The sequence below is a fragment of the Excalfactoria chinensis genome, chromosome 2 (genome assembly GCF_039878825.1).
Source record: "Excalfactoria chinensis isolate bCotChi1 chromosome 2, bCotChi1.hap2, whole genome shotgun sequence".
NCBI lineage: Eukaryota > Metazoa > Chordata > Aves > Galliformes > Phasianidae > Excalfactoria > Excalfactoria chinensis.
The window spans coordinates 132397197-132420659 of record NC_092826.1 but is presented as its reverse complement, the minus strand read 5'-3'; the positions used below and the strand labels follow the sequence as shown (position 1 = coordinate 132420659).

The window sequence follows — 23463 nt, the reverse complement described above, 5'->3', positions numbered from 1 at the left end:
ACTCTTGCTGTTAGGATGTTAGTTTCCCAGACAAGTACCTAATGCCATCTGAGAAAGCACAGGCTGATGGGATACCTGATTAGCGTTAGCAAATTCACCAGGCAAGCCCTGATGGAGTAGCTGTAGCACGAAAATGGCACCAGATGCTCATGGTTAGGCAATTCAGTTCTTCTTCTAGTATCAGAACTCATGCCAGTCAATACCTGGATGGTTGCACCCCTCAGCATGAGTTTCCTGAAACTACAAGCGTGTCCATCTTTAAAATAAAATAATATATATGTATATATATAAAAACCATTATCCACAGAGTGCAATTTGTGCAATTTTTCCATACTGCTGGGAGAGGCTGACCTGCAAAGACTCAGCAGGTTGTACACTCTCACAGCTATGTAAACCAATCTCGGTTGCTGCTAAGTGACACTGGCATTGAGTTCCACTAAAATGGCTACAAACAACAAGTGTGAAGGGATTATGTCAAATAAAAGTTGTTCTGCCCCCTAATTTATGACTCATGAAGCTAATGCTAAATTTCAATAGATTGAGTAAATGAGGCACAGCTTTAATCCATCAAATTAAGATCTATATTACCACAATGTGAGAAGGCAATTCCAACGATCATCTTTCATGTTGTGCAGAACTAGTCACTAAATATAAATTAACACACTGGCAAAGTCCTATCTTGATAATGATACCTACTTCTCAATGACACAGTAAGGCAGGGAAACAGTAACTATCCTAAACACAGCTTTTATGAAGAGTAAATCTTATTTTCTCTATATAAAGACATACAACTATATTTTTATTCACTAAAATTATTGTTATTGTTAAAAAACTGTAAATCACAGAATCACAAGGGCAAAAAAACGGACCTCTGGAGATCATTGAGTCCAACCCCCTGCTAAACCAATTCCCTAGAGCAGGTTGCAAAGAAAAGCACCCAGACAGATCTTGAATATCTCCACATAATGAGATTTATCCTTCAGCTTTATCCTTTCCCTTCTATAACTACAACTTTATTTTTAATGATCCAATAGCTCCTTCTCCTGCACTCGAATGGCACTTATGGATATACACCCACCTTGTGTTCAACTTAGCTTCAGCCATTTAAGAGCTCTGAGATCAACACAAACACTGTGGGGAAACAGAAGTCTCACCTTAAAGTCTCTATTAAAAAATAAATGTCAGGTGTAAGTTAGCGGTGTAAGCTTCCTTCCTCATCAATAAAAAAGAAAGGTACATCAAAGGGAAACGCATCCCATGCTGATGTACGTCTGAAATAGATGCATTACACCAGTGGTGCGTGTCCCTTCTCACAAACCACAAAAGGAATCCAGAGGACCACTTCAGACTTGATGAGTTGTACCCCAGTCACAACATCAGTTTTGCACTGGAAGAAAGCAAGTCTCATCTTTTTTAAAACGTAAATCGTTCAACTTTTCAAGCACTTTCTGCAGTGCACTGCAGAGATGACAAACTCATGGTACAACAACACCAGAATCAGTCATTTCCTTATGCTGAGTAAAAACATGCCTACACAGCACTGCAGTTGTAGTCAGGTAGTCCAAGAACAGATCAAACACAAGTATTACTTTGGTAACAGTGTGTGCAAAAGGAAGAAAAACATGGTGGGAGTGTCAAGTATCTCACAGCTCCTTTCTTTCACCTGCTGAGTTCTATGTACTATAGGATGCTAAGTGCTATGTGCTATTTATATTTCACTTAACTATTCTATGCTCCCTTTATAGCTAATGGAAGAAAGCATACACCTGTGAGAGCACTTAATCTCTTCTTAAACTGAACACTTAGAGGAGACCAGGAAAATCACACTCTAAAACCAACCATTGTCTCTTCACTACAGTGGTTCCAGGCCAGCATCTCTGAACTGGATGTCTATGCACATGCAAGATAAATCCCCAACCCTCTTCAGCCTGGCACTGTGATATATGAGGAAGAAAAGTGAGTATGTCCGCACTGTGTATGCTGAACAGAACAAAGCTTGGCTCAAGTTCGAATCTGTGTTGCCTACAATGTAAGCCTACAAGCCTCTGTTCTGGCTTGCATTTACGAAATACTGAGACACTCGTAGGAATGTGTGGGTGAGTACCAGTACTGCCCTGAGCTCTGTACCCTGCAAGTTGACCCAGAAGTTGACCCAGTCATGTTATCCATATAGAAGTCAATACTTGCCTAAGAGGAACAAATTCTCAACTGTTAAGCTTTTATGAAGGGAAAATCACAAAGAGAAAAAAAAAAGAAAAAAAAGAGAAGCCCTATTTGGATTATGATTTTTTATGGCACCAAGATTGGAGAACATCATCAATTAAATGTATATTTCCTCCAGAATTAACTGAAAGCTCTGTTTTGTCAAAAGAAAATGCAGAGTAGAGACTACCTGCTAGTCTTTGGACTATGATATTGGAGAAGTGAAACATACATACTTAGGTATTTTCTACAATCATGCATGAAATTACAAGCTCCCTCCCATCCAGATTTCATACATCTCCTGAGTAACACTAATGATAAATTTTAATTGTCATTTGCTATATGATTATCTAACATTAAAGACAGAAGACACCCAACGTTACAGAATGTGGTTGCTCACAACGTCTGAAATATATAACAATCCCTCAAAGTCTTACAGCAATAAGAATTACAGCAAAATCCCTCCATGATCTCCTCACTGGCCTTGCCAAGGAGAAACACCATTTGTGAAGCCAACAGGCCCAACAGGAATCCATTTCTTAGGAACTGCTCGTGTTACACCATCCCAAACGAGTGTCAGGGAACCCTGAGAAGCTGGGAATCTTGTTAGTTAACAGCAGCTGTACCAGATGCTTCAGTTTTATCAACGGTAATGTTAATTAATTAACCAGCTAATAAAAGTAACTATTTCAGCTCACTGGTAGGAATTAACACAAACAATTCATGAGGATTACAAAGGCTTTCAACGTGCAGAGTGCTGAAGCAGATTTCTTGCTGGAAACTCTGTTTTCTATTTATTATAAATAAAGAAAAAGGTGGTTCCGACCTGTCATGCCTCAGTGCCCTCATATCAACATAGACTGTGGTTGGATCTGGTCCAGATGTTCCCTGCAAACAACAACAACAGCTAATCAGAACTTGGAGGATGGGAGGAGAAAAGAGGTTTACCTGAATAACTGACAATCATTCCACCGCTAATTACACTAATCAAATGACAAGTTATATTTAAGCTGTTCATCAAACAAAGCTCAGCTTTAGAGTCAGAAAGAGCACCTGAAATCATACCTACCGTCAGGTACTTGTTACCTTGTGGTTGGTAAGAACATCAAGCAGCTATACTATTTAACCAAACACATGTACACAGAGGTTTTAATTGCTACAAAAGGCCAAGTAATCAGCACGTGGATACATACAGAAATGTTACACACATTTTGTCATCTAAAGGAATGCAGAAACAGCTGAGGAGACACAGCTAAATGGCAGAAGCACATGGTCAGGAACGTGAAGCATGATTTACTGAGAATCTTCCATACATGCAACAGAGAATATATTTGAAGCTAAAGATATTAAAGGTAGCACGCATGACATGAACATATGTGGACTGAAGATCTATAAGAAATTATTCTGTTCCTTTTTAGTCTTCCACTGCATAATTAAACCTTGTTTTATGTTATAATATTTAGTTTCTTGAATAACAGTAGACTACGTTTAGTTTCCCTTTGTGCAGAGATGATAGTCATTTAGGCCTTTCCACTCATATTTTTGCTGCAGTCTTGTAACCTGCCATGATTTTCCCTTATTCGAGACTTCAAACCCATCACTGTAGAAGACATAAATTTGCAGTGCTGTAGTCTAGGGCTCTTTTCTCTGCTGCACAGTTCACGTCACTTCTAAGTAAGAAAACTAGAAGAAAAGCACAACTTCATTTGGGAACACTGGAGCTCTGTAAATTTTCTTTTCAGCAGATAATTTCACCTAGACCTACTGAGCTAAAACAAGCTACAAGAGCAGGAACTCCTATATCAGTTACTTAGATCTTTGTTATTTAGAACAGCAGACAGCATCGACTCCCAGCGACTTCTGCCCTGGTGGGATATTTTGTTGCATACAATTCTTCCCATTACATCTGGCGCTAAATTCTGTGTTTCTGCAATGCTGGCTGGTAGTTTCACAATTTGTTCAGCATTAGAAATCGTGATTGAATTAAATGAATACATAATTTTGTATCTAAAGGGGAAAGAGCTATCACTACCAACTGATACTTACTGTACAAACACTGATAGTGACCCATCCCCAGAGGAGAGAAAGAGTAACAGAGCTGCACATGCATGTTAGCCTCTTTAGCTTGTTATACACAATACAAGATACAATAACCTCTCTAGCTATCAACGACACGATTTTGAGTCTACTAGTAAACTCAGCAGTGTAACAGACTAGTGCTGAGTGGAGAGCTTATTTCAAATAGATGCAACGTTAGAAACAAAAGCAAGAAAATAATTGGTTATCTTTAAAAAATAAAACTAAACCTGAATTGGTTTATAAAATAATGGAAATGGTTGAGTTTGAAAATCAAAGACAATCACCATGGTGTTTGTTACTTTCAGTGTGAATGAAATATAGTTACAACAGAAAACTCATATTTGATGAAACCTGCATCCAGATAAAGCTGAAATGGACTTGTATACAATTTCAGGGAAGGATCTGAAAATCCCCAATCTCCAGACTCAATTTCTAGTCTGTCCCACTGTTGGAAGCTGATAGGTGGGTATTGAGGGAACATGAAAATCCCCTACCTGCTCGGCCAGCTTCCCCAGCCTGTGAGGCTATAGCAGCAGGAGTAGCAGGGATGAGGGAGAGAAGGAAAGAAGGTAACACAAGACGAAAATAATAGTAAAACATGGGAATGAAGGGTGGGAGAAATAAAACAGAAGAGAATGCAAAAAGCAGGGAGTAAAATAAAAAGAAAAACAATGTCAAATACAGGAATCTTACAAATTAATCATTATACCATTAAAGGTTAAAAAAAGTAAAAAATGAGGTGTCAACATTTTAGTAGAGCAACAGAAGAGACAGCTGTAGACTGCTAACCTTGGACAAACAGACTTCAATGGTTTTAGGACACTACAGACAATGTTGTTAGTGGAAAACATGTGTCTAGCATACTGATTGCTTTCTTTATTTCTTTTTATTTTATATTTTTCCTGTGAAGAAGTCAGCAAACACTGTGGCCTTGCTATCATAATGTACATCCACTGAGACAGGGATTCCAGGTCTGTCATTCCACTACTAGAAGTTTGTAAGCGATGTCCTGTGGAAACCATAGGAAAGCTCTCTTTTGGGAGGAAAAGAAATTAGTTCACAACAGAGAAAGAGAATGATACTTACACCTTGTTTCACTCAGATTAACCTCCTCCTAGAGGGAAATAAAATCAAGGCTTCTTGCACAATTACTCCAAGACAGTGACTGCATGGAGTACCATCACAGTCCAGTAAGTCTCAATTCTTAGTCTATTTGCCACTATACACAGTGTGATACTTACATAAAACAGTAAAATCAAAAACCAATAGAAACTCATCTGTTCGCCACCACAATCGATAGTGCAACGAAGAGACAACACACAGAGCTGACTACTCCTACGCTGCTCCTGTCATATGGAATACCTAAATGCAGATGGCTGCTGTGGGCCTTCCCCTGCAGCCTGAGAAAATGAACAGCTCTCGGAGCACTGCCATCCCACGTCCCTTTCATCAGACTTCCTAATTCCCACAAAGTTACAGACTACGTGATGCTGCCACAGCAGCATGTAAAAATAGGTGTATGTTGAATGTGGGGGAAACTGAAACATTTTAAAAAATAGAACGGATCTGCTTATTAAATTGCTACCCCAAAATAGAAATATTACTAATACTCTCGGTTGAAGACTGTAATGTAACTGCAACAAAGCAGAACTGCTGAAATTCATCAGTTATATAATTCATTGCTTATGACTATGCTGTAGGTCCAGAGAGGACTTTGTGTCAGAGCCTCACATGGCTTTTAACCAAGGCCTTAAGAAACAGCAGTCAGCCTGAAGTCTCAGCATCATTTTAAGGAAGCAGAATCCAAGGCATGAGTGACTGACTCCATTTGTCACTGCAGTTATTTAGTGAGAGCATCTGCCGTGCTGCTAACAGGAAAACCACAGCATCACCCCTGTGGTATCTGATACTTCGGACATGCTAGGTAGTGTTCAGGGAAATAAAATGGGCTGGAAACCATTTGAAAGCTCCTACATCAGCAGTCACATCCTTTGGAATAAACAAATGCCTTGCTCACACACAGCGTGCCACCAGGGAACCATCCCCATCCCACCCAAGTGCCAGGCATGCATGCCAAGCATTTATTCTCTGGGAAAACACTTCAGATTGGAACTGCACCAGGGACTACCAGGACAAGTTAGCAGGAGGGATGACCATGTGCCAGCACTCAGCCTGTACCCCATTTCCACTGAGTGAAAGGCCCATCTGTGTGCTCTCTCCTGCTTCCCTCCCCAGAGCTAAAAACCATCAACCAGGCAAACAGAAGTCCCAAGAGTTTAAAAATAACTGTTCTGTTTTGTTTTGCTACCTAGGGTTGTGGCCTCAATGTTTACACTTCTGAGTCTACTCCTGCTTCAGTGATGCTCAGAAATAGATTTCTTGATGTATATGTAACAGTTTCAAGCAGAGAAGCACAGCAGCTGGAGCTGCGAAAAGAAAATCATAGCATGACTCATAGGAAAGGTGGGAAAACAGAATTGGAGGGAACTCACCCAGAGCTGCGCCACACTGCTAGGTGTGAATCATACATCTGATAATGTGTGGGCTCTCCTGTATCGCTCTCCTCAGAGCAATCCCTGACTACTTTAATATGGATGATTCTCCAAAAAGTGCGATCTGTTGCTAAATAGAAAGCAACATTGCCTTTAATGTCTACACTTACTAACAAAATTCCCTTTGCTAGATGGTGAGGGATTCATTTCATGGCATTTCAGCCATCACAGAAGGAAGTGTGACTTGTAAGGCAGGAAGTGCCCCCTGATGGTGATGAATCTCATCCCAAGGTGTGCATGCAAGATACTGAAGGACACTCCCTTTGGAACTATTTCTTTGTCTATACTGACTATAGATGGGTAGATGAGGTAACTTAATTGATGCCTAACCTAAAGGTGACTTAAATGAAGCAAACTGAATCTCTAGCCTGTGCAGGTTAGTTAGCACATTTTAGAGATAACCAAGGGAAATTGAACAAAACTCTTCCTTAACTGAAATTACGTAGGAGGTTGAAAAAAAATTCTATTTATTTCAAGCGTTTAAATGGAACTTAGCTAAAATCCTCGAGAACCATCTGTGCTGTTGTAAGAAAGCAGATACTTTTCATATCTATTTTTTTCTCTCTTGGGAATGCTATGATGCCAGTTAATGAGAATTAAAATATGCTGGATGCAATCTTTTCATCTCAGAAATACCTGGACAATTATTGGTGACCACACAGCCTCAAAAAGTCAGACATTACTGGTATTTAATTCCTAAAGATGAAGAAAACTATTTATTTTCAAAAGCATACCTCTAAAAGTCTAGTCCAAAGCGATTACATTGAAAGAAACGTTGGAAATTTGCTCTAAATTCGAGCGGAAATGAATACAAATGATACTGGACTAGTCTGCCAGTGATCCTAATCCTCAAATTATGATTCATTTGGTAGGCTAGGGCTCTTTTGTACTAAAGAGATTATGATAATGATTTCCTTTTCAAAGTACTCTTTAATAAAAGGTCAAATTCTGCTATGAAGTTTTATACACACACACACATCTCCTCTTCGCAAAGAGTAGAAAACAGTAAAAGCATTTCAGAAAAATCAGTATATTTTCCCCTTGAAAAACCTAAGTCATAATTTATCTCACTTCTCCCCAAAAAAAGAAAAAAAAAAAAAGGGGGGAATTTAAGTGAAGAAGCTAAAAGACAAAGATCAAATCCAAGTTTCCCTTAGAGACAGTCCATGGAGAAGAAATCCTAGAGGTTTTGCCAGTTAAGTGCCACAGTTGAACAGAGAGATATGTGTAGAAGAGTAGGTTGAAGTTTATGACCACAGAATAGGGTGAATAACAGTTACTTCTGTGAAGCATAGAGACCCTTCCTGCTCTCACAGACTGTATAACTTGGAAGAAAAAATCCAAAAGTAGATGCTATTGTCTCTAATATCTTTTATAGTATTTTTAAGCAATGTGGATGTGAAGGATACAGAAATCCTGATCCATTTCTGGAACATATCAGAGACAATGTTAATTTAAGGAACACTGTTGACCACAGATTAAAATTCATTCTGTTCCTCAGCCCAGAAAACAGAAAAGCCACGAGCTATTCTGGAAGATCACCAGCCATAATCTTCCAGACCATTTGGAAAGAGCTTTCAGGCTAATTCAGCATCATCTTTGGCAGTGCCTACCACCAGCTGCTTCAAAGGATGCCATTCTGTATCTTTATATTCTCTATCAAGATGACATGTTTTACAGTAATGCTTATAAGTAACATCTTTAGCTATATTTCAAGTCCCTTTAGAACTTGCCAAACTACCCTTGGCTCCAATGCTTCAAAAACCATTCCACTTGGAAGGTTAAAGTTACCAAATATAAACTTTCTGAAGTGACTTTTTTTTTTCCCCCAACCACACCATTTTTTAGATAGTATATGGTTTTAGTTTGTCCAAAGGACTGAAATGTAAAATCTCAGTACAACTAAATGTAGCCTGACACTAAGCTATATGATCAGCCAGGCTGTTAATCACCTCACACTAAGCTCACATTGTGTGCTGGTCTGAAATCCACAGTATCGTCAGTAAGACTCCTGCAAGTCCAAAAAGGAGAATTTTATTAGTGGCAAGCAAAATTCTGATGATAACCTGCTTTTGTTATCTTCATTTACAGTTGGACAAGATGAGTTTAGTGCTCTTTTCCAAACTTAATGATTCTAGGACTCTATGATTTACATGGACCAGAGGCCAGACAGAATTCATGGTAGTTTTCAAAAGCAGATCCACCACTGCTGCCCAGGGGAGCTGATGTACCCCATCTTGGTCTGTCAGAGAAGTCAGAGCAGTTGGCCATGGATGTAGGCCATCATTTCCTCCTTTAGTCTCCTCTGTAAAGATACCCAGCTGGCACTTCAAAATGACTAAAGAGACGGGAATGAATTAGAAAGCTATTTTTATCAAGTAAATAGCTCAGTTTTCTTCTTTGTTTTCCTTTTGCATTTAAAAGGATAGTCAGCTACAGGTGTCCTTGCTACCCTCCCCGTGACCTGTTTCAATTTGCTTGGATTGCTGACTGGGAAGGCACACCAACCTGCACCTGCTAAATGGCCTATACTGGTTCCTTCCAACCTGTGCTGTCTCAGGTCAGAAGATTCCCTAAATGTTTTTTGAGATGTCCTCTCAGCCTTGTCACTGCACAGCAGTCTAAGTACAGGGCCTGTATCCTTGAAAAGAAACATTAAGTAGACGAGAATTAGAAAGTTCAGCCAGACCCTCCATATTCTAAACCACGATTGAAATACGTGGAAGACTGCTGCTTGAGTTCGGCCAAGTTTCTAACCTGAAGGTTCTATTTTTCTCTCAAGACTATTATTTGTTTGTTGTTGTTGATTTTCTTCAGTTTGTGTTTGTTTGCTTTGTTTCTGAGAAAAGATCCCCTGCTCTGGAGGATCCAGTGGTTATTTTTGAGACAACAGGAGATTTTCATTTATTTATTCCATATTTATTCCTGGACAATATGTATGGCAGCAATTACAGAATTTCAAACTACAGAACTCAACCTCTGGGACACAGAAGGACTTTCAACTCAGCTCAATTTTGCCTTGCTGTCTGTTGGATGATAATAATTAAAGTTGCCCTGGGCCAAAGGGATATTGTGCTGTCAGTCAGAGGAAGCAGCATTGGAGCGATGGCATATCTCCTGCATTCATTTTCTGATAGGCTTAACAACAAAGTAACTCAAACAAAAGCCATTATTTTTCAGCAGTGTTGAGCAGGGCAAGAGTTTAGGCTCACAAAACACACAGAAATATTGGTGTGTGCTGAACCCATCCCCTGTATTTGTCATATTTTTCTGGATAAAATAATGGATGATAATCAGGGAAAGAACTGCGACTGCCTTATTTGTAGCGTCACGGGGAGATCTGGTTCCACCTTCCACATCAAAGTAATTATGTATGTCACATGGGTAAGAAATTCCTCAGTGTAAATCAACTGCCAGATGTAAAACATGGGACACACCACACAGAGTAGAGGCCAGTTAAACGGGGAGACAGTGACTTCGAAGAGGTGAGAGATATGGCAGGTGACTAAATGGATACAGAACTTCACAGCCAGTGCAGAAGATTTCTCCTGTATGATTTCAAAGGATTATAAATTGGGGATTATATTAAATCAGAGTGAGACACCTGTGGCATTATTATGGGAGAAGCACGTGAAGTTCTGATACCAGATTTGGAAGGACAGGAAGAGATCAGAATTCATAAAAATGAGAGAGATCAGGAAGGAAATCTTAAGATTCTTTATTTATCAAAGACTAAGTTGTGTAGTAAAGTCAAGATAGAAATGAAATTCTTTATTCTAGATTAGAAAAATGTAATAAAATAAAAATTGGTGGAATGCGTGGCCATGTAAATTCACATTAGAAATAAGGTGAAAATAATTCAAAATAGGACACCTTATAAAAAGGTAAGTTTACTGTCACCACTTGGAGTCCTGAAAGACAAAATGATTTGCTATAGTTCAGACTAAAGCTATTAGCTTGATGTGGCTATCACTGGCTGAAAAGCAGGAGGCCATTAGGAAATTCAGATCACACAGTTGCATAGCTCCATCTGTCCTTAAAATCAAGATTCAATAAAGATTCTTGGAGATTGCAAGTTAAATCCCATATTATCCCTGTTTATTTTCTTCTGATTAGCGAACAAAGCAGAATGAAGGATGCTGCAAAGTAACTTCTCATTCTAAGCAATAAATTGCGTGCAGAAAATATGTACATAGTTAACAGTAAGAACTGGAGTTATTTTCTAAACAGAAAAAAAATCAGTTTTGTAATATATTAAAAGTAAGCACTTGCAAACAGGATTTTACATTACCTGACCAAATACTACTTCTGGAGTAAAGACTACACATTCTGCCACTACCATGCACTTTTCTGAATTACGTTATTAATGGGCAGGATAAATGCTATGAATGCAACATGAGAGGAATGAATACAGTTCCCTATCGAAGTAGCAGAAGTTACTACCTGCATATGGAAGAAGAACATTAAGTACTTAATGCACATTCTTAATATGTTTACAAAGAAGCAGCCAAACAACTATTCATTCGAGCTTTAGGAGTGAAAAATCTTACCTGCAAACATATGGCCAGGTTAACTCTACAGCCGAGCGATGTGCTGACTGCCCGGGGATGGAGGCCAAGGTCTTTAAATAACTTTGAAAATGACTGAGTAAGAGCTATCCGGGGTCGTTCTTCAGCCACTACTACACATGTCCGTACACGTGACAGGTCCAGTCCTCTTGCCTGTAAAGAAGTTAAAATGTTAACAGAGGCCTCAGGTGGGCAGATTCAAGAGAAAAAAGGTCAGAAGCACTTTCAAGAAGAAAAGAGGCTGAAGTGCTGGTATAATTTCAATCTTTCCTTGGAGCTGGATGGCCAGATGACAGTCTAATAGCTGTGGAAGAGTAGATGTACATGCTTGGCATTTCGATGTGAGCATTTAGGAAGAGCTGGCCATGCTCCTTCTGTAGGGCGGCAAGGCTATTTTGCAGTATTAATTCAGAATGCCATTTAATAACAGCAAAGAGGAAGCATTTCCTAGCCTTGGAGAAACTGATTAGGAAATTATTAACTGAGGATGGTAAGGGCTGGAGATAACGTAAATGTCAGTACCCAAGATCTGGAAATTCCAGATGATTTCAGAATTGTAATTGTCTACCTGGCTTTTCATTTTGGCTTGAAAAAAAACCCACAAGATACGACCTCATTCTCCACACAGTACTTCTATGTACGCAATTATTTAACTGTGAGGGCCAAGGCCAAATAAGTACTTTGTATAATGACGGAATTCATAATACACAATAACCAATACACAATGTACTACACCTCAGTCAACACGGACTTTTGCACCTCCGTTTTCCAACATATGCCTGTTTAACACAGACTGCAACACAGATCAGAAAGCTTAGGTAAATACAAGCTTTTCCTTGATGTCTAAAAGCCCTGTGATCTGAAACAGAAGGACTAACATTAATATACAGCCTTTGGCAAGGAATATTAATCATTTCTGTGGATGCTGCCCTTGTTCAACCATTTCCTCCTCAATGCATAAGTTTAGCACAGCCACTATGGGCAGAGAAGACTCAAGCACTCTGTGCACTGCAGATGGTACAGAAGGACCGAACCACTCACCTTCAGCGACTCTGTTTGTGAACCGAGTCCCTTAGTACAAAGCTCCATGACCGAATAGGAACAAAAAGTGTCTCTCACTTTGTATTGACTCACAGCAAGAAGCCACAGAGCAGGATTGGTCTCCAGTTCTGAGGGAGGAATCAGAATAGACTGGTGTCCTGAATAAACGCTGTAAAGATACAAGATGCATTAACACATGCTAAGTGCCTTTGCTTGCAGATGTTTACAAGCTATGTTGTGCTGGAACATTAAGATTATCAAAGTACACATGGATCCACGGTAATGCCTTGCAGTGTTCTACAGGTCCAGTAGTTCAACATCACAGGCCAAGTTCTGCCTTTTGCTGAACATTCAGAACCTCTGAGGACACAAGAGGACCGCGGACAGAACAAGCACCACAAGTACTACCTTACTCAAAATGCCAGCAGACCTTGCTGTCAGAACTGCACCAAAGAGAGCAAAATAGCTGGGTTATTGACGGTGCTAATAAACAGCATTATGATATCAACAAAAATTATGTGTTGCCTACAAATAATTAAGATTGAATAATTACCATTTTAAGATACTTTGATTAAAAGAGTTCTTGATTACTTAACATGGAAATAACATCTCTCCTGCTGAGGCAAGCAAGTGGATTGCAATCATTGTCAGGGGAGTAAATCTGCCCCCAAATTTAATAACACCCGAGGCTTTAAATTTCTACTGTGAAAGTTTTATGAACTTTTAAAACCCAAATATCCTACATGTTTTGTTTACTGGACACCCAGGGAGCACCAGTGTTGAGAAAAGGCACTTACAAGGGTCCCTGAAGGAAATCATTATCTCAGAGCTAATTTCTGTGCTGCCCAAAATTGTCCCCAAGGAAAAGAAAATCCCAGTTTGATGTCTTTATTTCCCACGGGTCCTACATTGTTCATTCACCTCAGACAGGCTGATGTACCATCACTATTACAGTCTCTTTCACAATTAATCCATGATTTGTAGATTCTTCAGAACATCATCTGAAGCATCAGGTGATCACAGATCAGAACAGTCACAGCATAACCCCCCAAGTCACAAAAGTTCTGAAAGAGGACCATAAAGCCCCAGAGATTTATCATGCACAGGAGGGAAATTCATTTGTCACTTGAAAACCTGAAACGCCAGTTTGCTAAAGTAAAGCCATCATTTTCTAATCCAAGTGCCTGAGGTAAGACACAAAATGGCTCTGTATTTTCAGGAATTTGAGCATCTCTGTAACATTTGACATTAGGAAGAAGAGAAGATACACGTCACGCAGTGTTTGAACATGCGATGCTCACACAACTCCCGTTCTTGGCAAGCGGGTGCCTCCCATCCCCCATCCCCAAGATCAGAGCATGTTTAAAAGTTGTGCAATTTGGAACAATCCATACACAACTTGGATGTCTTCACATGTAACATATATAGGCATAAAAGGTATACAAGTCCAGCCACAGTAAATTAATTAACCAAACTGTTTAGGGTTACACTGGAGTAGGAGCCAGAAGATGTCACAGAAGATGTATGAACCACAGTTCAAACAATTTCATTTATCATACAATAAAATGTTGACTCTGACTCCTTGTCCACATTTACGCCACTCTTGATGATGCATGAGCTGTGAGTTGCCACAAAGAGACGTGTTCTCAGATAGAGCTGACATAACTACTTTAGCACTGGACAGTCAAATGAAGCATTATGCTTTCATGCTGCTTTTATGGAATCAGAATAAAGTACGACTGAACCCTGAGTATGCACTTCTTAAGTCTGTGGAAAGAGATGTTGGCAAAGCTACCAAAACCTGAAAAGAGCGTGGCCTGAGTTCAGCTGACAGATCAAACCCAGCGAGGGAGCAGGAACAGATTTTACTATAAATACCATTTCACTCTTTCTTTCTCAGCCAATTCCATTAGGTTTTTTCGGGGAGTACGAAAGGTCCTCAGTTCCTCACAAACTTAATGTTAGTGCCCCGCAGGCAATCAAGGTGTGTGATCTGCCCCAGTACATGCACAATTCATACACAAGAGAAGCTGTAACCAGAAGAGTAAGAACCCAGGATGGGCTCCAACCTGTAGGAATATGAGATCTGGCATCAAACCCACCCCCCCTCCATAAACACTTCTGGTTGTTGCAGCCACTATCAGGAGAAAAAAAGATCCGCACAACAAGAAACAGGCTGCCAGGGGTCAAGTATGGGAGAATTATTAGACCATTCAGTACCACACTAATATCTCACAACAGCCACTTACTCACCTGGGTAGAACATTCCAATGTGATCATTAAAAAAACAACCCAAAGAACAAACTGTACTGAAAAGTGCCCGAACCAGCTCCAGAGTAATAAGGGAGACAAACACTGCCCTGCTTTTTCAGTAGGAGAATAGAACATTGATTCGAAGTGCAGCTTACCAGGAAACAGTCCAAAACGATAGAATTTGGGAAAACAGATTTATAATGACAAATCTTCCTTCCTCGGCAACACTAATGAGAGGAGTGAACTGCCTCCCTGCTTTTGATAACTCAAGCTGGACAAATAAGAAATGCACTTTTGCTCACTCTTAACCTCCCCACCATGAGCCATGCAGGACACCATTAGGGAACCTGGAACTGGATGCACAATTACTCCCTCTTCTCCAGACTGTGGGAGTCTTACAATCAGATCAGGCAACAACATGCTCTGACTACAAACATCACCCTGTTCAGACAGATAAATGAAGATACTACTAGTCCCTCTTCTGAGATAGAAATATTGAAGAGTTTAGAATTGAAATGCAGAACTGAAGGGAGGAAACTGACTATGGCGCAGAATCTCAATGTATGCTGTTCTTGTCTACAGACAACATAAACCTACAGAAAGATGATACCATGCCTGGAAATTTGATCACCAACACAGACTTTGCCTACTTAGCTGTAGTTTAATAAGCCATGCACATCACCTGATCCACTAGAGCAGTCGGTGGAGGAAGGAGAAGTAACACAGAGACACATTTCTGGAGTAAACATGCCAGTTCCACAGCTGAACTGGTTTATGCAGCACCTGGCCATCATGATGTCAGGCAGGCCTTGGCTCACCTCCCTGAATTCATCTCAGAAGCACAGTGCAGGTTTTGTGAATCACTCCAAGCAACAAAACATTCCTGGCAGCCACATATCCTTGCAATTTTTCAGACATTATGCTTCCACATTAACCCCAGAGATGCTGTATGTCATTAATGTTCTGGTGCAGAGAAGCTGAGAAAGAAAACATCCTCCCTTGTATCGCTAGGTGAAGCTTGTCTACCACTCTGGTGCTTTCAAACCACTGTGGAGCATTACAGGGCCTTTGCTCAGTATGAAAACCAGCAAACAAGCAGAGGACTATGTGCTTGAGCAGACTGCTCAAGGAAGGATGCTGCATAAAGCCAGATATGGTCTCAAGCCTATAGGAACTTTTGTCATTGTTGTCTCTGTGTAACTCTAGGCATAGTAGAGATGTGTTGCAGATATACACATGGTAGATCTAATCCTGAAAACAAAGAAAGGAACAAACAGGGCCATCTCACCTTCGTTAAAGAAAGATGGGTTGTTACACCATCATTTTGCTAGTTCCAGAAGGAACAGCACTACAAACATTGTAGCCTCAAGAGGGATCAGATGGGATATTAAGAAAACTTGGGGGTTTAAATATAAATTGTGGAGGCTAAAATTACCATTCTCATATTGAAACAATATACAAGGAATCAGAGTCAGAGCAATTTCAAAATTCAGTTCTATAAACACTGGAATGGAACTGAAACAAGATCATTTATTCCACTTCTGTAGAAATCTGTTGCCACGAGAGTAACTGTCTCCAGATACGTCTCAGAACAGGAGCAGACAGTGCAGAACTGCAGAGGCTTTCTGACAGATTGGGACATCTGTTTATCAGTCTCCATCACTTTTATATGTAGGCAAGAAAAGAAGACAAAAAAGGAGAGCATCCCCGAACCACCTTGTGAAAACAACTCTTGGGATGCTGATGCAGAATGAAGTGCTATTGTAGCTGAGATGGGAGATCATCATTTAGAAATGCTGTCCTTCCTCAGGGGATGGAGAGGAAAAGAGTATTCAGGTGGGGGACAAAGCTTTGGAATTTGGCAGTAAGTGAAAAGCCTTGTCAGCCTGCACTGTGCAAGGGCTGCCCAAGGACAAGAATACTCCAGGTAAAAGCACCACAATGTATTTTGCTATGATAGCACCATCTGATCACAACTCTGGTTCCATGGCCTGGCAGGCTGCTTGGCAGCATACAAAGATGCTTGGAAGGACATCTTGGCAATTAACTGTTCTATTGAATCAAAGATTTACCCCATGTTGTGCTAAGGCCGATTAACAATAAAGTCTGAGGTTTTATTATAGTTCCAAAAAAATTCAGCAGGACAATAAATGTTGACAAATGGCAACTGCAGTTTGGAATTGCACTCTGGCAGGCTATTAACTTGCTGCTGCCATCACTTCTGATGTCCTTCTCAGGTGATATGAGCTGCTTTTCTAACTGCAGGAGGTAGGTAGATAGCATCAAGTCTTACAAGTATATGCATTTCATTTCTGCATTTCTAGGGGTGATATTTTGCTCTTAGTGATGTGGGACAGATACGGGTATTTTGCAATTGATGGCATTTGGTTGGGCCGAAAACAATTCAGTCACCTTGCAAATACTTCAGATGCTGAAATTAGTCAGTGAGCTGAGGGAATCTGCATGGGACTGAGGAAAAACCACCACAATCATCTGGACCAGAGTTGATAAGCCACAGGGGAGTCTGTCTAGGTATATAATCTCACCTGGGCCCATAGGACTCAGGCCTATCTGTGCTCAGCATCATTCCAAAACAAAGATGCTTTATATAAATACCTCTGTTTCCAATTTATATTTGGGGGGAAGGGGGGAAGTTGGGGGGGGGGGGGGGGGTAGGAAAGAAAGAAAAAAAAAAGCAGCTTAGAACAGCAATCTTGCCTTGAACAAATAAAGTTTTCCACAGACCTCTGATGATACCTTCAGCCCTTGCCTAACACCCCCAAAAGTTGGATATTACTGACATCAGTGTCATTTCTATGGGTACTGGCACTGCAGGCACCCTAATGTAGGCCGAAGTTAAACATGACCAGCCTTGTTCACTGCGGTCCTATAAGTTATTTGTTAGCCATTGCTCAGCCTTGGGCCTGCTCCAGTTACTCACACATGTTAATGACTTCAGTCAGGTGCAAAGTCAATGGAGTTATCTGTTGTGTTCATGTATCAGGATAAAGTAGGGCTTTCAGTTGCTCTTGAATTTCCTATACTTAAGATAGGTTTAACAGACCTACTGCAATGGAGAGAAAAAGCAAACTGCCTCTTCCACAGATGGCCAGTAGCCATTGGAAACTGACACACTTCTGAGTCTGGCAGATGTACTGTTAGATTCCTGAACCAGTTATGAACTCTGCAATCACTGATACATGGCTATGTCCATATCCTGCATTTCCTATGCCAGTATTATTATTTTCTGATGTGGCATTTATTTGGGCTTCTTTATGTAAACCTGCCTTTAATCTGGTATGTGTAGGCTGGAAATTTGGCGAAATTCTCATGGCTGGTAGATACGTTCAGGTTAGCCTGGCAAACCAAAGTTCTGTAAACTGCAATTTTTCTGCTAATTTTTCACTTCCTTACATCTTGCACAGCCCCACCTGCTTGTTTAACAAGAAACCTCAAGGTCTCCTGTTGCAGAAACTACTCTGATAAATCACTGGCTGCTTGTGGCTATGGATTGTGCAGCAGGATTGGGACAGAAGGAAGTCACTTCATCAAACCTTACCTGGAAAGCTTTCCTAGGACAATTTAATAGCACCCATTGCCACTGCAGACTGGAAAGTCCAGTTCCTCTGGCCTATTTTGAGTCTTACTCACTTGTACTGTTATAATCACGGTTTCTGAGTATTACTAATATATAATTTATTTAAAATTATTAATTTTGATAATTTTCATTTTGGAATAATTCTGTTTTTCAGTGTAGAACCATCCTGTGAGTACGATGGAGGGAGAATTCTTGTTACGCTGCATCACTTGGCAACTATCAGTTAAGTATATCCTTACCAGTGAGCTGTAGAACTTTCTATTCTGCTCCACAGTAATCAGCATTAAGACAGGGACATCTTAATTTCAGGAAATGTATCTGAGCATTTTGACTTAGTTTCACTTATTTGTACATTGAAAGATATTTACAACTTTTAAAGCATATGATATCTTTAAAATATAAAGCAAGGAAAGTTAGAATATTCTGACTAGCCTCTCAGAATGGATAAATAACACAATTAAAAGAGAAAAATGAAAAAATAGAATATTTTTAAATTGAGTTGTCAGTAACAAGCTGCTAAAATGAGAAAGTCTGGATAGATAGATCTATCTAGATAGATCTCACATAGTGCTGATGACTGCTGTCATTCTGTTCTGTGACAAAGGTTTCAAGGAAGCCCTGCTGGAGCACACAGCCAGTTTAGAGGAAATCTGGTAAACCCCAGTTTTTAAATGTATTGCTCTGCTTTGCAAGGTTTCTTTTCTTTATTATTTTATACCTTTCAGGCCATAAAATAATAAATACATTGAAAAAACTTTGCAAAACTATGCAATATATTCCAAACCTACCAAAGGTCTGGCTCCATGCTCCAACAGCTTTCCTAAGCAGCTTTGACCTCACAGATTGGAACATTCTGTGACACTACATAGGAGCAGGCCAGAACAATGTTTAAGCACCTACAATGAGGACGAAACATTAGTTTTTCTTTCATTGCTCTGTCAATGCTTCCTTCAGTCTAGTTAACAAAGGAACTCAAATGTACTGCTCATTTCAACTGCAGCCAGTAGAGTTGGTTGCTTTCTCTTCCTGCTGGGTTCCTAAAACAAAAAGTTCCTATTTAACTCTCAAAACCCCACAGCTGATGAAAAATTAAGATCTGACTTCATTTCCATGTGCCATAAGAAGTATTAATTTAGCTAATGGCACTGGTGACAGACAACCTTATCTTTCCAGTAGAATCCTCTGAGGTAGAATCTGGGTTGAAAAATGTTGGGAAGTATTTTGGTATGCCAAACTACAAAGGTTAAACTGCAAAGTTTTAAGTTATAAAAAGTAAGATTCTAATAAGCTCCAGGATGTATCTTTTTGCTATTACAGAACACATCAAATAATACCCATTTCTAAAATAGTAATGAAATGGAAATTCAGTTTGTAAGAAGAATTAATGAAGCCGTATCTGATGTCAGCTTTCTTTAAATGACAGCCAGAGTTTGAGCAGCCTGCAATCTTTCTGGTTTTACGGGAACAGAATCAGTGACAAAGAAGAGATTGACACAATGGTTCACAAGATTAGAGTGTTGCCCTGATTTCAGTTCCTTCAGCTCCTTATTTTCCTTTCTTTTCTTTGAAAATGGTATGAAATCTTCTATTTTATAGAGTATCACAGACCTCGATTCTTTCTCCCAGAGGTCTGCTGCCTTGTTCATAGTCAAAATTCTGCAGAAGGCTGACATTATCAGTATTGATAAGGACCTAAGAGCAGCAAATGCTTGCTCATTCCAAATATTGTTCTCTGAAATAAACAAGAATTTCTGTATCAATGAGTTTTGCACACATCACAACATATTCAGTTTTTTTGACACCAATATTTATCTATATTCTATGGCTATATAATGATGTTACATAGAAGTTATTACTGGATGTTCCATGTCAGACATTACCCCATCCTCCTTAGCTGAATTACCCCCCTATCCCTTAGCTGGGATAACCATAGTGCTCTACAGTCCTTCCATAGCCTTAACTTAGTGAATGCATCTCAGCAGATTTATCTTTGCCAATGAATCTGACAGCCCAGCACAGGAAAGGTCTAACATTGCTGACACATGAATCTATAGAATAAATATGCAGCTGACTTCAACATATCAATATTTATTAAAAAAAATAATTTACAGAGTGATTTACTTAAAAGTCTCAACTTTGTGGAAATCTTTTTTAAATCTTCAGTATTTCTGGACTACGAAAACAAGACACTGGAATAACACTTTCAAAACAAGAAGTAGCATTAGAGCAAGTATAGTTTAAGCTAAGCTAAGGACTACCGATGAACAGGATAATAAATGCTGTTAACCTTTGGCCCATTTCATACTTAATATGAATATGTTTGAAAAGGCAAGGGCAATGACAGTGCCAGTAGAGTGCTTTTAAATGAGCAACACTTGCTGAAAATAAATTGCTGCAGCAGTTCTTATCCAGAGCTGCGGCACTTTTACTGCCCTGGGTTATCTTGATTTCAGTAACTAAAACCAGCAGTACTGTTAATACCAAAGAACTTTCCATGGATAAAGATGCTGGACTGCTGCAGCCTGAGATGTCTTCATAAAACTATGGTCTATTAACATTCCCACAGCTCGTCCCTTCTGCCTCTACATCAACTCAGCTGTCTTAGAAAAATCAAAAGAAGAATTAAAAAATAAAATAAAATAAAATAAAAATCAATGGAACTGCTTTCAGTGCTGAACTGTAACCTCCTGGAGCACAGAGATTGACAGAACTGTTCAATTTCTACAATTCCTCTTCATAAAAAAGCTGATTCACATTTAACAAGATGTATTTTTTTATAGCTATATATGCTATTGCCATACAAATACCTTCTGTAATAAAACACTCTTACACAATGCTATAAAAAAATCACATCCGTGTGCCTCAAAAATGAGGAAGTCCCCCAATATCCACCCGTGCTTTCAGATTACAGAATGAAAAAGAGGAAACCAGGAAACCACTTCCTTAAAGCTACCTTGGTAGAGTACTGTCCTCATCAAATAAAACGCGTCAGACTCAGCAGAAAGAGCAGTGAAACAGCAGGAGCTCAATGAACAGGCATGCTGATGCTCTGCACTCCTCAGCCTTAAATACCTGCAGCCATGCCCCACTCAAAGCAAGTGTATTCTCTGCACAGCATTCTCCATACAGCTCCTGGCAATTCTAATTGCCTGTGATAGTCCCTGAGGTACTATCTGTTCCTCCCATCCTGATTGTTGTGTTATAGCACAATGGAAGTGATATTTTAAAAGGTTGGGGAGAAACCTCACCTGCAGAGGCACCAGAGGACAAACCCAAGTCCACAGTACGGATCCAGACAGATAGCAACTTCTCTGGAGGGATAAAGCTCACACTGCAGCTTAATAGAACGACAAAAGGCACTAGTGGCTGCATGAGACATCTGAAAGACAACAGCAAAGTAATTAAAATGATCAACTATATCACTCAGAAGACTCATTCCCAAACTGAGCCAAGTGTTAAATCAGTTACAGGATGAAGAAAACAGATAAATATTGACTTTGTGCTCAGTGTAAATACACAAGTAATTTATAACTAAGAAAACAAATTTTCCTTCACGAGGACATCCAAATAACCACGAAAGAGATGGAGAGACAGAAAGAATGATAATTTTGAAGTGTTTTATGGAGAAAGCTGTGTGTGGTTTAAAGATGCGCTCTAAGCTGTATGCAAACCTAACGATAATGAGCTAAATTTTCTGGAGGAACAAAGGCATGAATGACTGCAGGACATGAATATAATTTGAAGTACTCTGTTGATCTTCAGTCATATATTTCAAAGGAGGTACTTATACAATAAAGACAGAATATTGTCAATACATTCTTAAATTAGAGAGGTTTTTGTATGCAAAATGGGAGTGAGAAGCAAATCATTCAGCAGCCTCCAACAGACACTAAACATCCTGTAAAATGTCTTTGTTAACCTGCTGCTGGCTGAGAAACAGCCTTTTTGTTTCTTTGTTTAATCTTGAGAGCTCTCCGAGATAAAGCCAGTGGAAAAATGAAACAAAAACACTCATCAAAAAGATATTTTTCTGATGCATTTTTCCTAGTAATTTCAAACCTCCTTATTGACAACATCTTAGTACAACTGTGTTAGGAAGTTTCCTACAGACTCGCCCATTCTGGCTTAATAGTTCAAACTACAGTGGGAACACAATAACTTCTTTTAATCCTTGTCCTCTCTGCTAGTAGCCAAAAGCACCCCTGTGTTAGAAGGACAGCCTCGATAGGCTTTAATTCATCTAATCTTTGATCTCTGCTACATATTGGCCTAGTTTCCTTAAACGCTATTACAGTCAGCAGGGGAAAACAAGCACCTGATAGGTAAAATTTATTTGATCCTTAATAAATAGAATGAAGTCACCCAAGAAGTTACTTTTTCTCTGCTGTCTGTGAACGCCTTAACTGAAGCTGGACGTGCTCCATGTGATGCACAAAGACCAGCTCAAAACAGGTGTCTACACTGTGAATGTCTGCAGTTTGAAGAGATTAATTCTTCTTTAGCTCAGTCAAGATTGTTTTTTCCATAGAGGATTAAACTGAACCCTGCAAGACAACCAGTGTTATTCTGTGATTTTTTTTACACCTTACTGGGCTCAAGCTAGGGAGAAAGCTGAAAGTAAACCTGTGTGGAATTTACTACTTCCAAAGTGACTATAAAACATCTAACAGCTTTTCAGAAGCCATGTAAATTGTTTAGCCATTGTTTTTTGATTAATCACCACTGCATTATGACAAGCCTTGTGGCCTCTGGTTATCCATCCATAATTAATGAATCACTGGCAATGATCTCGTAGATGGCACTATTTATATCAACTTGCTGAATTAGCGATCTGGAGGGTTTATGACTCAGATATCTGGGGCTAATCAAGAACTCCATGAGACATTTATCTGCATTTCCTTTTAGCCACATTAAATTCTTCACCTTGCCCTGGCCTTGACTTAAAGGTCTCCCAATATTGACTTTGTATAATTAGTAGTCAGTTCTATGGGTCTGATAAGGTGGAATTCAGATCTGATTTAATACAGATGAATATGTCTCAAACAATCATTTAAGACTCCCTGTTGAGGAAATGAAGACTTAAATGACATTCGCTTCAATTCAAAAATAGATGTTTCAAATAAACCAGAGGAATTACACTCTGAAAGTCTCTGCTTCTGTCTGTTAACTA

The 23463-nt window shown here is 39.5% G+C and overlaps 1 protein-coding gene across 3 annotated transcripts in view; it reads right to left on the bottom strand.

The window, feature by feature from the left end:
* The window catches only part of DIP2C (disco interacting protein 2 homolog C), a 272627-nt gene that overhangs the window by 23163 nt on the left and 226001 nt on the right, over window positions 1-23463 (bottom strand). For all 3 annotated transcript variants that reach the window (XM_072327844.1, XM_072327842.1, XM_072327843.1), the window contains 4 exons: window positions 21542-21672; window positions 12443-12611; window positions 11384-11554; window positions 3029-3090 (listed from right to left, as the gene is read on the bottom strand). In XM_072327844.1, coding sequence (XP_072183945.1) covers window positions 3029-3090; window positions 11384-11554; window positions 12443-12611; window positions 21542-21672 — 533 coding nt within the window. The remainder of the gene's footprint in view (window positions 1-3028; window positions 3091-11383; window positions 11555-12442; window positions 12612-21541; window positions 21673-23463) is intronic.